The sequence below is a fragment of the Balaenoptera musculus genome, chromosome 9 (genome assembly GCF_009873245.2).
Source record: "Balaenoptera musculus isolate JJ_BM4_2016_0621 chromosome 9, mBalMus1.pri.v3, whole genome shotgun sequence".
Taxonomy (NCBI): domain Eukaryota; kingdom Metazoa; phylum Chordata; class Mammalia; order Artiodactyla; family Balaenopteridae; genus Balaenoptera; species Balaenoptera musculus.
Genome location: NC_045793.1, coordinates 33,804,989 through 33,820,934, shown reverse-complemented (window position 1 = coordinate 33,820,934; position 15,946 = coordinate 33,804,989). Strand labels below are relative to the sequence as shown.

General features: G+C 32.5%; 1 protein-coding gene across 1 annotated transcript in view; it reads left to right on the top strand.

The window, feature by feature from the left end:
• The window catches only part of CAPZA2 (capping actin protein of muscle Z-line subunit alpha 2), a 53,891-nt gene extending 38,166 nt beyond the window's left edge, over positions 1-15,725 (top strand). Inside the window, exons 5-10 of the mRNA XM_036863833.1 lie at positions 3,250-3,456; positions 4,929-5,008; positions 8,106-8,184; positions 10,267-10,338; positions 13,514-13,576; positions 14,298-15,725. Of these exons, the coding sequence (XP_036719728.1) occupies positions 3,250-3,456; positions 4,929-5,008; positions 8,106-8,184; positions 10,267-10,338; positions 13,514-13,576; positions 14,298-14,438 (642 nt within the window). The 3' untranslated portion in view covers positions 14,439-15,725. The remainder of the gene's footprint in view (positions 1-3,249; positions 3,457-4,928; positions 5,009-8,105; positions 8,185-10,266; positions 10,339-13,513; positions 13,577-14,297) is intronic.
• Positions 15,726-15,946: the final 221 nt, after the last annotated feature.

Genomic DNA, 15,946 nt, shown 5'->3' with positions numbered 1-15,946 from the left:
GGGTAGGTAGGTATATAGATAGATTTATGCATGTGTGTATACACACACATATATATAAAGGCATGTAGTGTTTCATTTCATGAAGCTCTTAAATTTATTTTTTTCCTTGGGAGATTTTGTGTTTTTGATTTTTTTTTTTAACTGTTATAAACAGTGCTGTACTGAACATCATTGTACCTCTGGGCACATGGACCATTGTTTTGTTAAGGTAAATCCCTAAAAGATTTGCTGGATCCAGGGATGCATCCTTTTAAAATGTTGGATAGCTCTCAAACTCATTTTATGAACCTACTGTAATTTTAATACTTAAACCTAATAAATATAAAAAAAAAAGCAAACTATACTAATCTCACATATGACTATAGATTTTAAAACTTTAAACAGATATTAACAAACAGAATCCAGAAATATATCAAAAGAATAATATGCCAAGACTAAATAGAATTTATTACAGGAATGCAAGAGTGGTACCATGTAAGGCAATATATTGCTCTTATTGCTTAATCAACAAATAAAGAGAAAAACCTTATGATACATCAATAGACAGTGAAAAGGGATTTGAAAAATCCAGCAGCTAATCCTCATTACAAAAACCCTAAGTAAAATAGGGATAGAAGAAAACCTCTTAAATATAATATACTGTTTAACAAAAACCAGTAGTAAATATCAAACTGTAAACACTAATATAATTTTAGTTAACATAGAAAATTAGCCAGGTATGTCAACTTATCACCATTATTATTTATCATAAATGGAAGTATAGCAAATAAGACAAGAGAATGAGAACTCTTAAAGCTTTGGAAAAGAACGGAAAACTCTTAGGTGACATGAGTTATATATTTAGAAATAGTGAGAAACTCCCATAAATTAACCTCCCAACCAAAAAAACCTATTAGACTTAACAGAATTTTGTGAGGTGGCTGAATTTAAGGTAAGTGTACAAAATGCATTAACTTTCCTCTATTGTGGCAAGTAGGGACTTTACCCTAGTAGTGGTTGGAGGGGGAGGAGTTTCATTTTAAATAGTGGTAATACTGAACATAAACCTTAACAAGAAATGCATAGGAATGTGAAGAAAATGGTGGTTATCTTGAAACACATAAAACAGGTTCTGAGCAAATGGAAAAGCACACTGAATTCCATTTTGAGGTAGAAAGTTAAATTATTTAAAAACTAAAATATGAATTTAATGCAGTTTGATTAGAATCCTGATAGTTTTTTAATTGGTCAAAATTTTCATAAACTTTATATGAAAAACATGCTTGAAGAAACACAAGAAAAATGTAAGAGTGGTGAGAGACAGTTGCATTGCTAGATAGCAGAAGGTGCTTTACAACCAATGTAAAGTCAAATCAGCATGGTATCGTGTAGACAAATAGATCAGTAGAGCAGCATATCAAGCCAGAATTTAGTCCCAAAATATATGAATATTTTTATACATGATAAGGTTATAATTTAAACAGACATATAATAAAGGGTATTGGTACCACTGGTTTCTATCAACTACATATGCCATATAGTTAAACCAGTCCTCTGTCTTACACAATATATAGAAATAAATTTCAGGTGGATTAAAAATTTGTAAAATGACTAGAATTTTAGTAGAAAAGAGTCTAAATGTATAATTAAGGGCAGGGGAAACCATCTTAAATAAGACTGGAAGCCCAGAAACTATAAAAGAAAAGATGGCCATTTTGCTGCATATCAATTATTTTAACTGTAGAATAAAACAGATACCTTAAATAAAGGACTCTTATAAATTAATAAGAAAAAAACCCACCCAGATGAAAAATATTAAAAAATATTTGCTCATAGAAGAGAAAATGGCCCACAAACTTGGAGATATTTAGACCTGTGAGCCAGAGAAATATAATTAAAGTAATGAGATATATTTTATACTCATCAGACTGAAAAAAGAACTGTATACCTATTGATGGTGATAATGTGAAGGGAAGCATCTCATATATTGTTTGCAGAAATGTAGATTGTCACAGCCATTTTTGGAAAGCAATCATTATGTATTAAAAATTAAAAATATACAAACCCTGTACCTACTGTCCTCACTGCTGAGAATCTGTCTAAGCGAAATAGAAGCATCCAGTGGAAATAGAAACATGAGTATGTTAGAATATGTGTACAATAATACTTTAACATTTTTCATGTGCCTATCCCTCCTCCCAAAAAGAGAACAGCCTGGAAATAAAGAGATGGTCCAACTGTAGTGGAATGGCAGAATAAATTGTTATACCCACATCGTGGGATAGTATGCAACCATTAAAAAGAATGATGAGAGGTTTACCAGTTGACTCTGAAGGATTCCTGTAAAGTGTTGATGTTGAAAAAAACCAGATGCAGAAAAATATGTGTGCATTTTCATTCCATTATTTTAGAACAGTGACCAAAAAAAAACCCTGGTTGTGTGTGTATGTATATAGAGATGTGTATGTATTTATCTGTGTAGGATAATATGACTGAAAAAAATTCAGAAGGGTACATCCTGTGTTTGTATAATTTACATCAAAGGGATGGGGGAGTCCTGACATAGGTATAGAGTCAAAGATTGGGAGAGTCGCATGGGAAGGAAAAAGAGCGAAATTTTTTTAAAAGAAAGCACAAAATGTCAAATTTTTGCGTGTATAATTTAAATGCACATAAATGAAGAAATTATATTTTTTAAAATTTGGAAGTCAGTTGAAAACAACTGTCAATGATTATCTTAATAAAAACAAGCAGCAGGCACTTAACAGTAGATGAGATTGTGGGCCCAGGAGTAATGTAGGACACACTGAAGAGGATTCTAAGTGGATTAAAAACATTCCCTTGTAACCGTTCTCAGTGAAGGTTATTACCAGTTCCTTAGTTTTGAGGAACTGGAGACTGTTAACAGAAATAGTAAACTGTCCATAGTTCTCAAAAAGAAAACAAAACATAACTCCTAAAAAAAAAAAAAAAAAAAAACCTAACTCCAGCAGGGTATTAGACGATGGATTTTTTTCCCCCACCGGGTAGCTGGATGTTATATTGGGAGAAAATCAGATCCACTGATCTGAGCTGAATGAGAGCAGCCTCATTGTCTTTATAGTCTACTCATTTGAAGTATTATACTTGTGCCATATAGTTAAACCAGTTGCTTGGAATAGAATTATTTTATAGTTTTAAGGAAAAAGTTCAAGTGAATGTATAATAATATATCAGTATTTAAATGCTATTTTAAATATTTTTTTTCCAAAATTCATTGCATCATTGAAGGTATTGATTACAGAACATGGTGACCTGGGAAATGGAAAGTTTTTGGATCCTAAAAACAGAATCTGTTTCAAATTTGATCACTTAAGAAAGGAAGCAACTGATCCAAGACCATATGAAGCAGAAAATGCAATTGAATCTTGGAGGACTTCAGTAGAAGCTGCTCTGCGAGCTTATGTAAAAGAACATTATCCGAATGGGGTCTGCACTGTAAGTCATCCAGCGTGCACTTCTTTCTTTTGTATTATGTAAATATGACGGTGGTTTTGTGATATCTTGAAATTTATAGTAACTTACAGAATGGACATTTTATAACTTAATATTCCTTTTTTTGAAGTAAATATTTCTAAGAATGTTTACTATTTTTTTCAAGAAACTTTAAATAGTAAATGTATTATGATAGTCAAAAATGGAAAAATGGTTGTACCTTGAATTAAATCCAAGTGGTAATTCTCATACATTGATTTGAGGAACATGATATGATGAGATTCTTTAATCTCATGTTCATGACTCATCTCCCTAAGTTTACATCAAACTTCTTTTCATTAAATTACAAGATCTTAGAACAAATAAAATTATTTGGAGGTGAGCTCTTGTCCTCCTGTGTTTTATAATCAAATTTCTTAAGGTTTTAAATGTGGTTCTTTCATAGGTTTAACCTATTTTTTATTTTCAGGATAAAATATGATAGAAAGTAGGAGTACTTTTTTTTCTTTCATAGATTGTACCTAGGTATGCTTTTTAGTCCCCCACATTTGTGTTTCTGTGATCTTCTCCATAGCCAGTGATCTTTTGAAATGCAAATCAGATCATGAAATCTCCTGCTTGAAATTCTTCAAAGATTTCCTGTTGCACTTAGGATAGAGCCCAGGCTTCTGAACATGGCTTTCAAGGCCCTGTGAACCTGGCCTCTGCCTACCTCTCCAGCCTAAGATGACCATACATCCTGGTTCATACCTGCTGTCCCAACATAATTATTAGTATTACCAATAGCCACCTCATTTCACTTTCAGAAGATTCCTGGTTAGGACAGAAATTCATATGGTCGCTTTAAGTATCTAGCTCTCAATAATTATTTGAGAAGTATAGCAACATAACCTAAAATACCTTACAGGTTCTTTGAATTATAACCGTGTTGATTAAGATTATTTTGGAAGAATACCTCAAGAATAAGGTGGTGAGGTTGAGTTAGAGAGTCCTTACTTGTTCCCAGGGGATCGAAAGACAAATTATTCATTGCTTTTTTAAAGCAGTTGGCAAGAGGTGAAATAATATCATCATACCATTGCAGGCATTCTCTTAGTGAACTTTCTTAGTTATAAGTAAATTAACTTTCTCACTTCTATCTCAATACTTTTTTATTTTAAATGTCTAGAGAAATGGCAACCCCTGAGATTGTGGGATGTTTATGAATATTTGAAGAGTACAGTTAGTTTTTTTTTCCAATAAATTGTACTTCATTAATGGTGAGCTATTTTATGATTCACTAAGAATCTGTGATTAGGTGTACATATTTAAGTATTTGTTTTTCTAGCTACTGTATTGGAATGATGACCTAACTTTGTATTCTTTTATATGTTCTTGCCAAAATGCTGTACAATTTTCAGTATTTTATAGATGTTTAAAGTTGGACATTCTGTGGCCCTAAATTCACTCTTGTGTTTATTTTCTTTATCAACAAGGTATATGGTAAAAAAATAGATGGACAGCAGACCATTATTGCATGCATAGAAAGCCATCAGTTTCAAGCAAAAAACTTTTGGTAAGTTAAAATTTTGTGTATTGGGGAATTTTGACACTGCTTATAGACTCTTTGTAGTTCTTGCTTTATTGCTTGGGCCTATACCTTGTTTGTGTATGATTGACTAAGAACAGTATAATATAAAACTTAAGCCTTTTTATATAAGAAAAATATCTGTTCCATAATCAACCTTATCTTTTAAAGGTAGCAGTAAATCTATTGACACTCAGTGAAAAGAAGGTGGCAGAGCGTGGGGTGTTTTTAGACTAGCAAGCAGCATTCTGAGGGAACGTGTGCCTGTGAGCAGACCAGTTGGCAGGCCCATATGCTCATTCTGAGAAGGGGTTGTTCCTGAATGAGACTTGCATGGGGGAGGAGGGCAGAGGTACTTATAAAGTGAAGAATGATCGTGTTTTGGTACGTGAACTTTGGTGACTCTGAAGTAGATGTTTTCATGTGGATTGCTTTGTGCTTGGTTGGCCAGTGTGAGGAAGTAATGACATTTTTGTCCAGTGAGGCAAATTACAGTCATGTCTTATAATTTTTGTACAAATCATTTGATTATCCCTTATAAAAGTCCAGCTCCCCGAAGCACTGATTTGCACTCGTAATCTTGGACTTTTAACAAGTTGTTGGGCCTTTTTATTCTTAGACAAGACTGTTTCTGAGATATCTCCTGTTATAAAATTCTGTGGCTCTCCAAGACTTTATAAGTTCAGAATTGAATGAAATCTTTACTTTTATCCTCCCTTTTTGATAATACATTCTGAGGCTGTCAGAGTAAGTATGGTCATAATATTTACCTTTTAAGTATATTAGTCTTTGACTTGTTAGCCGAGTTGGTTGGTGGTGCTGTTAAGGGTAGGGTAGCAGGTATCAGTAACCCCTGTGGACCAGTTTGGTCTATGGCCCAAGGTTGCTCCACTACTTAACCATCACAGAAATAAATGCAAGGTTACAGGAACTTTTGGAGGAGAGAGATCCATTATCACTGAAGGAAAGTAAATACTATTTGTAAACATAGGCCTTAATGACAAGCTGCAGTTTCCTAAAAATTCTGTTGTATTAACTTACTTGTATGGCCTTGATATAAATATAGTTTCTCTATTTTAGGCCTAAAAACTTGTAGCATTAATTTACCAGTATCCTAAGAAATCAGTCTTCACAAAATTGCTATTAATTTATGCTGTTTTTGCCAGGATATATATATAATAAAATCAGTTTTGTTGGGATTGAACTCGTTACTAAGTTTTAGTTTAAAATATATTGAGAGATGTTACAGTAAATTTACTAGTTTTCAGAAATACAGTTTGAGTGTTAGCATATATAAAATGAAAATGATGTCCTTGAATTTTCTAGTCTGTTTCACTTCACATAGCTGAATTTTTTTTTCTAAACTACCACTATGAACATTACATCATTGAAGCTAAAAATCACTTCCACTTTTTGGAAAAGATAATTTTTTATGACATTCCAAAGTGCTAGACATCACATATCACAATAACCTCAGTAAAATCTAAATATTTTGGTACAAAGAAATTACTTCAGTTCACCTCAAATGCAGATAGCATAAAAATCAGAAGATTCTGGTCTTGGTCATTTCTTAGATTTCACTAGGGACATTCTTTTCTTGGTCTCTACTGTTTCCCTAACATCTAGCAGTATTGAGGGCTTAATAAATGTTTGTTGAATAAATACACATTTGTAATTAAAGCATTAATAGAAGAGAAGGGAAGAATATAATTAAAAGCTAGGACATCTTGACTGTTTACTCCATTGATGAAAGAAAGGGTACTGTCTATGCAGTGCAGTTTACTATTACTATATAGTAATGCCTTTGGAAGGATCTTTTGAAATAGTTCTCAAATTGGTACGATTACTTGATTTGGAATTCCTTTTTTCTTTTAATTTTCACAATCAGTGGTGATATATGCATGTTGTCATTATAAATCAGAAATGTGTATGCTTAGAACTCACTAGTGCTTGATACTAATACCTAAATAAAAGGAATAACTTCTTTTGGAATCATGAAATAAAAATGAATAGATCTAAGTTCTTTTTCGAACCAAGCTTCAATGGATAATTTTGGCTAAGTCACTCAAAATCAAACCATGTTATAAAATTATGTTTTATTTTGTAGAACATACACATTGTTCTAATAATAGTACTTTTCAAATGGTAAGTGTTAACTTTAGGTATGAGAGTGCTATCATTCTGCAGGTTTTTGTGATTGGGCAGACTGCAATATTGAATATTGAAGGGAACACAGAAATAATTCTGTAGCAAAGCCAGTATAGTGATCCATTCGCTCTGTGACTGTTTTAGAAATATATACTGTTTAAAAAAAAACTGCCAGGTATAAGTTTACGTATCAGAATATGTCTTTAGTATGCAAAAGAGCAAATAGAGGTCAGAAGAAAAGAAGTTGCTATGAAAAGGCTGTCAGGAAAAAATTAGGATAAAATTCATTATCTAGGAGACAAAAATGAATAACATGCCTGTTGCTTGTTTGTAATGTCACAGTTTCTTACAATTAATCTGTATCAATTTTATACCAAAAATCATTTTGGGGTCTAGGAGGAGGATGTATGTGCCTTTTATGTGGAAACTTTGAACCTAAAATTGGAAAAGGGAAAAAAATCTGATGCTTATAACCCTTTAAAGCCCTTCTCTTTCCAGATATCAAAATCTCCTTAAGAATGTTGTATTACTATCCATTCTTTTAAAACTACGGGATTTTGTATCATTCACTGGATGGTAAACTTGTGAAAGCCCCTGGTAATCTGAACATTTATTCAGTTTTTTCTTAATTAAAGCATAAGTCAGAAAACTGATGTAGTTTTGAACTGTATTTTAAGCCTTAGCTTTAGAATTCTGAGGTTGCATCCATTATATAGGTCCTTTCTTATCAGCAGGATGAAGATTAAGTTAAATGTAGCTCATAACTGAACATATAACCTCTTGACTCTTCTGAATATTTCAGGGATTAAAAAAAAGAATGTCCAGCGTCCATCCCCCACACTCTCTTATACTGTAGAGTGAAATTTAAATCTGGAACTTAAAATTTATTCAAATTATTTTCCCTACCTTATTTACAGCTGCTGTTTTTATTTTTAAGGAATGGTCGTTGGAGGTCAGAGTGGAAGTTTACAATCACTCCTTCAACCACTCAGGTGGTTGGCATCTTGAAAATTCAGGTATGAAGTAAAAAGAATTTGCTGATCTCTAGATGATTCTGAGCAGAGAAGCAACTAATTCATATGTTTACATTTTCATAGTACTCAATAACTTTCTTTTCCAGGTCTTTGTTTTGAGGTAATGGGAAAAACAAGTAGTGCTGATTTCATCTTTTAAATAACCTTGCAGTTCATTCCCTAGTCATCAAAAATCTGCAAGGATAGCTGACAGATTCTAAAAACACAGCTAAAATTAGATGCTACCATTTGGTCTGCTCGTCATACAATTTATTCATCCAACCATCTTCTGAGTTTGAGTTGTGCTGTTCTGTCTTTTGAATTGGAGTGGAGTTGAGTGAGGTATAATATTAATATATGTGTGTGTATAGATGTATAAGTATATATATATGTTAACACATGTACATACTACATATATCCTAAGTATCTTCTGTACTCATATTTGGCTTCTTATGTGAAACCCACTAGAATTGACTCAGTGTAAGCTCAAATGTTTATATAGAAGAAATTTGATAACTAAGAGGATGTAAATATGAATATTACTAAATAAGTTAAAGAAAAATACTGACTAATTTCTTTCTATCTTGGTTCACTTATTTATTCAATACATTTGTTGCTTAACTATCATGAAAAGTATTATGCTAAGAGCCATAAAGGAATAAAGATGAATCAGATGCACTGCTCTATCATTTGACTCCAGTATACATTATTTCTAGTCTTTTATCCTATTACTTGTTATGTCTTGGTGTGACTGTCATTTAGGGGCTAGAAAATAGAGGTTGTGAGCATGGATTCTGAAACCAGACTGCCTGAGTTTGAATCCCAGCTCTGCCAGTTATTAGTTGTATGACATCAGGAAGTCATTTAAGCTCTTTCTGTTTCCTCATCAGCTAAAAAAAAGAAAACAGCAACAATGAAATAGCTCATACAGTTTTTTGAAGATGAGTTAATATGGGCAAAATGATTAGAACAGAGCCAGACATAAAGTGCTTGTTGAATGGTAGCCATTATTGTTGACATTATTTTTTCCTTCAGTTAGGCCTCTAGCTCTCACCTGGGTAATTTCTGAGATGTGCCCCTGTTGAGCCAGAGCTTGTTGAGAGCCAGGATTGTCTGGTTCTATCTTCAGCACTTGGCATGATGCCTGGTTTATAATGGTTACTTTATTTTGTTGATTTGTTGGACCCTTTGCCATCTCCTAATCCACTTTTTTACATTGCCATCAAGAAAGGTGATTTTTAAAAATTTAAATCTGGATATGTTACTTGCCACTTGAGACCATCTTAGTGGTACACTCACCTACTAGATAGTCCAAACATATTTGCATGGCATAGAAGGCCCAGGGTTGACTTGTCACCTACCTGTATATTCCGCCAGCCACAGCTCCTACTCCCCAAATGCACACACATTCCAGTCCTAAGTACCTGCAGGCCTTTCCTGAAGTATGCTCTTCTCTACTAAGCTCAGTTTCCTCATCTTCCCTAGTTTGTTATACTCATTTTACTAAACCCAAGTACAGTGTTACCTCTTTTCTGAAGTCCTTTGTTATGTCTCAGAGAGAGTCTGGAGTATTGCTAATGTACTTTGTACGTACCTCTTACTATGTTGTGTTGAAATATGAGGTCAGGGGCTGTATTTTTAAAAGGTTTATGTCTCTAGAACCTCCTGTAGTAGCAGTCTTATATAGTAATCACTCAGTTAATGTTTATTGAATAAATTCATGTCTTTGAATTTGAGGAATTAAATGGTTGGTGGAAATACACAAAACGAGTGGTGTTGGGAGAGAAGATTGTGAGTTTGATTTTGGAAATCTTGAGTTTAGATACCAGTAGAACATCTATGAGGTACAAATGTGCAGCAGTCCAGTCAATGGAGGGCTTGCCTGAGTAACTACAGGAACTGCTACCTAGTTCCTCGCTAGCCTGAGGGCAGGAAGAGGCTTGCTGGAGTTTAAGGTCAGGAGCTCAGCAGAGAAGACTAGGTTAGAGCTGAAATCGGCAGTCATCTGCATTGATGTGATTGTTGAAGCCATGAGGATCTTGATAACTCCTGTAATGTGGTTTCTGTAATTTCTTTTTCTAATAGGTTCATTATTACGAAGATGGTAATGTTCAGCTAGTGAGTCATAAAGATATACAAGATTCCCTAACAGTGTCTGTAAGTAATTAATTCCAAAATAAAATTTAAACAACCTAATACTTCTATACAACTAGAGCGGTTTTGGAATTAACATTTTAAGTAGTATTTCTGCTTCAGATTAAAGTGTTTCAGATAGATTAAAGATGGTAAGTAATTGGAAATTGGTACCTAACTTTTTTTTTAGCAGCTTTATTTAAAGAGATACAATTCACATACCATTCAGTTCACCCATTTAAAGTATAAATTACTTTTTTTTTTTAAGTATTATATTAATAGGGTTGTACAACAGTCACCACGATCTAATTTAGAACATCTTCATCCTCCATCCTTCATCCTGTATCCATTAGCAGTCATTCCCCATTCCCTCCCACCAGCCCTTCCCCCAAACCCCTCTCAGCCCTAGGCAACCATGAATCTACTTTCTGACTCTGGATTTTCCTCTTCTGGACATTTTATATAAATGGAATCCTACGATATGTGATTTTTTGCGACAGGCTTTTTTCACCTAGCATAATATTTTCAAGGTTCATCCATGTTAGAACATGTGTCGTACTTCATTCCTTTTTATAGCCAAATAATAATCCATATACCACATTATATATTTATCAGTTGATGGACATTTGTGTTGTTTTCTACTTTTTGCTGCTATGAACCTTTGTGTGTACTGTTTTTTGTGTAGACATTGTTTTAATTTCTCTTTGATGTATACATAATAGTGGCATTGCTGGGTTGTATGGTAGTTCTTAGTTTAACCTTTTGAAGAACTGCCGGACTGCTTCCAAAGTTGCTGCGCTATTTTTACATTCCCATCAGTTGTATATAAGGTTTCCAGTTTTTCCACATCCTCACCAAAACTTATGTCTGCCTTTTTATTATAGCCATCCTAGTTGGTATTAATTGTATCTTTTATTTATTTATTTATTTATTTATTTTTGGCTGCTTTTTTGGTTCTTCGTTGCTGTGCGTGGCTTTCTCTAGTTGCAGTGAGCGGGGGCTACTCTTCGTTGCAGTGTGCAGGCTTCTCATTGCGGTGGCTTCTCATTTCGGAGCTTGGGCTCTAGGCACGTGGGCTTCAGTAGTTGTGGCACGCAGGCTCAGTAGTTGTGGCTCGTGGGCTCTAGAGAGCAGGCTCAGTAGTTATGGTGTAAGGGCTTAGTTGCTCCACAGCATGTGGGATCTTCCTGGACCAGGGCTTGAACCCATGTCCCCTGCATTGGCAGGCGGATTCTTAACCACTGCGCCACCAGGGAAGCCCCTGTTAATTGCATCTTACTGTGATTTTTATTTATATTTTCCTGATGGATAATAATATTGAGCATCTTTTTGTGTATTTGTTGGCCATTTGAATAGCTTCTTTGGAAAAATGTCTTTTCAGATTCTTTGTGTATTTCTTAATTGGTTATTTATGTTTTTATTGTTGTTGTAATTGTTGCTTATGTATTCTGATACAAGTCCTATATCAGATATATGATTTACAAATATTTTCTCCCATTCTGTGTGTCTTTTCACTTTCTTGGTAGTATCATTTGCAAAACAGAAGATACCAGTTTTGATGTGGCCCAGTTTAGTTTTTCTTTTGCAACTTATGCTTTTGGAATATTAATAGAAACCATTGCCTAACCCAAGATCGTGAAGATTTACTCCAGTGTTTTCTTCTACGAATTTTATAGTTTTAGCTTTTAAATTTACATCTGTGCTCCTGTACTTAACTTTTAAACCCTATGGTATTTTTTTTCTCTATTTGGAGTATGATTTAATGAAGTTTTTCTGAAGTTCAGCTTTCAAATTCTGGAAATTTTGAACTTGGTTTTTTTTCCCTGCAGAGGTCTTTCACACATTCTCTTCATTGAACATGCAACTATTTCTTTGCAGAATTTTTTTGTCCCAAAGGTATTATAATATGTTAACAGTGACATTTCTGATAAACATTTATCAAATGTGTTGTATACCTAAAAGCATTAGTATATTATAAACATCAACTGCTAATATTCAAAATTAGCTAACTTACAAATATTTTTTAAAGTTTATTTTTAATTTAAGAAAACATTTGATTTAATATTAAGAAACATGTGTGAGTGTGTTAGGCCAGATGCTACCTGAAAAGAAATGAAAGCTATGGGATTTTTGGATTTTCTTTTTTTTAATTTTCTTTTTCTATTGGTTTTTTTCAAATTTTCATTAGCACTTAGGTGATTTCTGCTTTCTTGCTAAGTAGTATTCTTCTTGCAAAATTGCCAGGAAAGATAATTACTAATGTCTGGTTTTCCATGAGACATTGTACTCAATATAGTTTTATATCATGAGTATATATGTAATATTATTTGTGTAACAAGGTACTTAGTATTCTTTGAGGAGTTTGACATTGAGTAAAGAGTCTTCCTAAGAGAGATTTGTCTACAAAATTATAGACTGTGGAGTTGTGAGATCTCGTTGTAGTAATTAAACTTGACTAATATGCCAATTTGTGCTGAGTGTTTTAGGAATTACCTTTTCACTTTATCTTAGAGGATTTTCATTGTTGCTTTACTGTTTTTGGATAGAAAAAATGTACCCATTATATAAATACATGTGTAAATATATATAAATAATATATGTAAAGTAAGGTGTTCGATAATTTTACATCAACACTTGTTAACTTTTAGTGTTAGGAAAGAAGCAAAGAAATGCATTATATCGGAATAAAATTCCAATATAAAAAAATTTTTTTAAAATTTTTTCCAGAAAATATTTAAACACTAAAAAATGCACCTTAAACTTTAAAATATGCTTTTTCTAATTGGTAATATTTTTTAAATGTATCATTATGGTGGTAAATATTGTTCAGTAAATATTTAGCAATATAGTCATTAATTAGAAATCTGTGACTAACATCTTACCCGTAAAGATTTTTGAAATGCTTGTTAAGTGTTATAATTGAATTTTTCATCAGCATGTACTATTAAGATTTTGCTTTCCTTAACCAGTGAAACACTAAAGCCATGCTCATTCTGTAGACTTTTAAAACATTTTTGCCTAGTTCCCCTTGAATTTAGAATAATTCATCTTACAATATTTTCCCTTTGTCATAATTTCCATCTGTGTTATTTATTAACAAATCATTAAACATACATCTATTGACATACCTATTTAAAAGTAATAATGGTGTAGTTTTAAATTACTATTTTATTTACTTTTGATTTTGTTTTTCATTCAGAATGAGGTACAAACAGCAAAAGAATTTATAAAGATTGTAGAGGCTGCAGAAAATGAATACCAGGTATGATTTTCAAAAATATTGTATAATCTATATTTGCTTGTAAATAATGGCACTGAAGTTTTAATTTCAGTCATAAGCCTGAATTTTTTCATTGTTTCACTATAATAAGATAGTCTTTTTTGTGTGTTTTTTGTTTGTTTTAGTTCAAGGGCAAACTTGTCAAAATGTAGCTAAAACTCAGTTTTAGCCAACTGTAATTTCTGAGTATTGGTCAAAATAGGCCAAGATTTTAAATGGTTATTTTGTTTCTGATTGGAAATTCTACTTTAGGAGGTACTTCCCAAAGCATTTGGATTATATGTGATCTCCTTAGATCATATTTCATTTTGTACTCTTTTACATTCTTTACCTGCTTCTAAATTGCACTCTTGAATTTAAACATTTAATTTGTGTATTGGACAAGTTTCCACTCCTTGCAAACAGTAATTTGTGAAATTGTTCTGAGAGAAATAGTAAAATAGATCCAAAATGAGGACACACAGATAGTAAATCTAATTTATAATTTCATTTTATTAAATTTAATTATTCAAAATGATTATAAGCTTTTTCTTTTAGCTGCTTTTATAAATAGCTTTTAAAACCATATTGGGGTTTTTATTTGGCTTTTTAAAAACAGTGAAACAGGCTGCTTAAATAAAGATTTTTCCTAAAACATCTGTGTGTTTTATACATTGTTCCGTTCCTTTTATTTCTTTAAACTTTTAACTACTGTTTTTCATAGACTGCCATCAGTGAGAATTATCAGACAATGTCGGACACTACTTTCAAAGCCTTACGTCGACAGTTGCCAGTCACACGCACTAAGATTGATTGGAACAAGATCCTTAGCTACAAGATTGGCAAAGAGATGCAGAATGCATAAGATGAACATTGCATGACCGGATCATTTTAGTGTCTTTGCGTTTTAAAAAAAATCATTGCAAAAGTATTCAAAACTGTCAAGCTACCCAGTCAGATGGGCTGTTGCCATTTAAAATCACTGTAATTAATTAGTTTGGTTAGAGCACAGAGCTTAGCTAATCAACCATTATTTTTTATTTCTTTTGTTCAAAGAAGATTGAAAATCAGTTTAGTTTAAATGTCTTTTACTTTCTTTTATGCCTTTCTTTCTTACAATGAAGACATGATTCCTCTAGTTTAACGTCAAAAGTTTTTTGAAGTGTTTCAAAAATATTTTACTTACTGTAACCCTAAAATTATTGTCTTTTGGTTTATGAAGTGGGTAACTTTTGATATATGCCCAGTTCTTTTTAATGGGGTCAATAATGGACATTCTAGTTTAAGGTGGTTGATGGATTTAGCCATATATGCTGCTAAAGAAATTGTCTACCTTTTCCCCCTTACCTCTTTCATTTATGTAAGATTGAGATTAGAGGGAAAGCATTTTCTATATCAATTGTGTTTAAACCTTTCAAGAAGGTTATTTAGCTAGCTTAGTGTTTAACTAAACTTTTTTTAAACAAGGCCAAGGTCTAATGCTGTTTTGAGATTCTGAATTAAATGAAAATACTTATTTCAGAAATGCATTTAATGCTTTTTTCTTGTGACAGTTATGCAAATTAGCTTGGATTCCATATGTCCCTGAGTTATTTTTATCATAAAGCCACAAATGTATTATAACAAGGCAAATTGTAATATATATAATCCTGAACTCATGACCATGTCTCAGTTTATTTTTTTCTTGGATTGAAAAGTACTAAAATTCAATGTGACATTAAAATGAAATGAGAATATTTCATTTTATACTATTTATTTGAGTATAAAAATCACTTACCAGTGAATCATATATACTATTTTAAAATACTTTCTTTGGATATTTGTGATTCTTAACTGGTTGTAAATTAGAAAAGCTGGGAGTACATGTGGTGTGCAGTTAAGTCTAAATTTTTCCATCTTCCTATGCATCATAAGCATGTTTGTAATATTTTTAAAAATACATTTACTGATGCTACAGGAATTTCAAGCCTGTGGCGAATGTTAGTATTTACTATAGGGAGGGTGGATTTGTGGTTTCATTCAGTTGAGTATTGCTTATTATACTCCAGTGGAATCCTTTCCTCACATACTCCTGCGGATGTCTGGGCCTGGAAATGTTTTTTTTAAAAACACCACTTTTATTTTGTACAATAAAATATTTCATTAGCTTGAATTGTATAGATTTTAACAATTCTCTCAATGAAAGCATGTTGTTTAATTTCTTAATGGTTGGGCTTTGAAAGCATTGAGAATATAATATGAAATTATGACATTTTTGGTTAAATCGTTTTTTCTAGTTTTAAAATACAAGTTTTGTCATATTGAGATTCTGGAAGAAAATGAATTAGCAGTGTTAATTATTCTCTTTTTTAAAACACATTTTCAAAAGTCTGA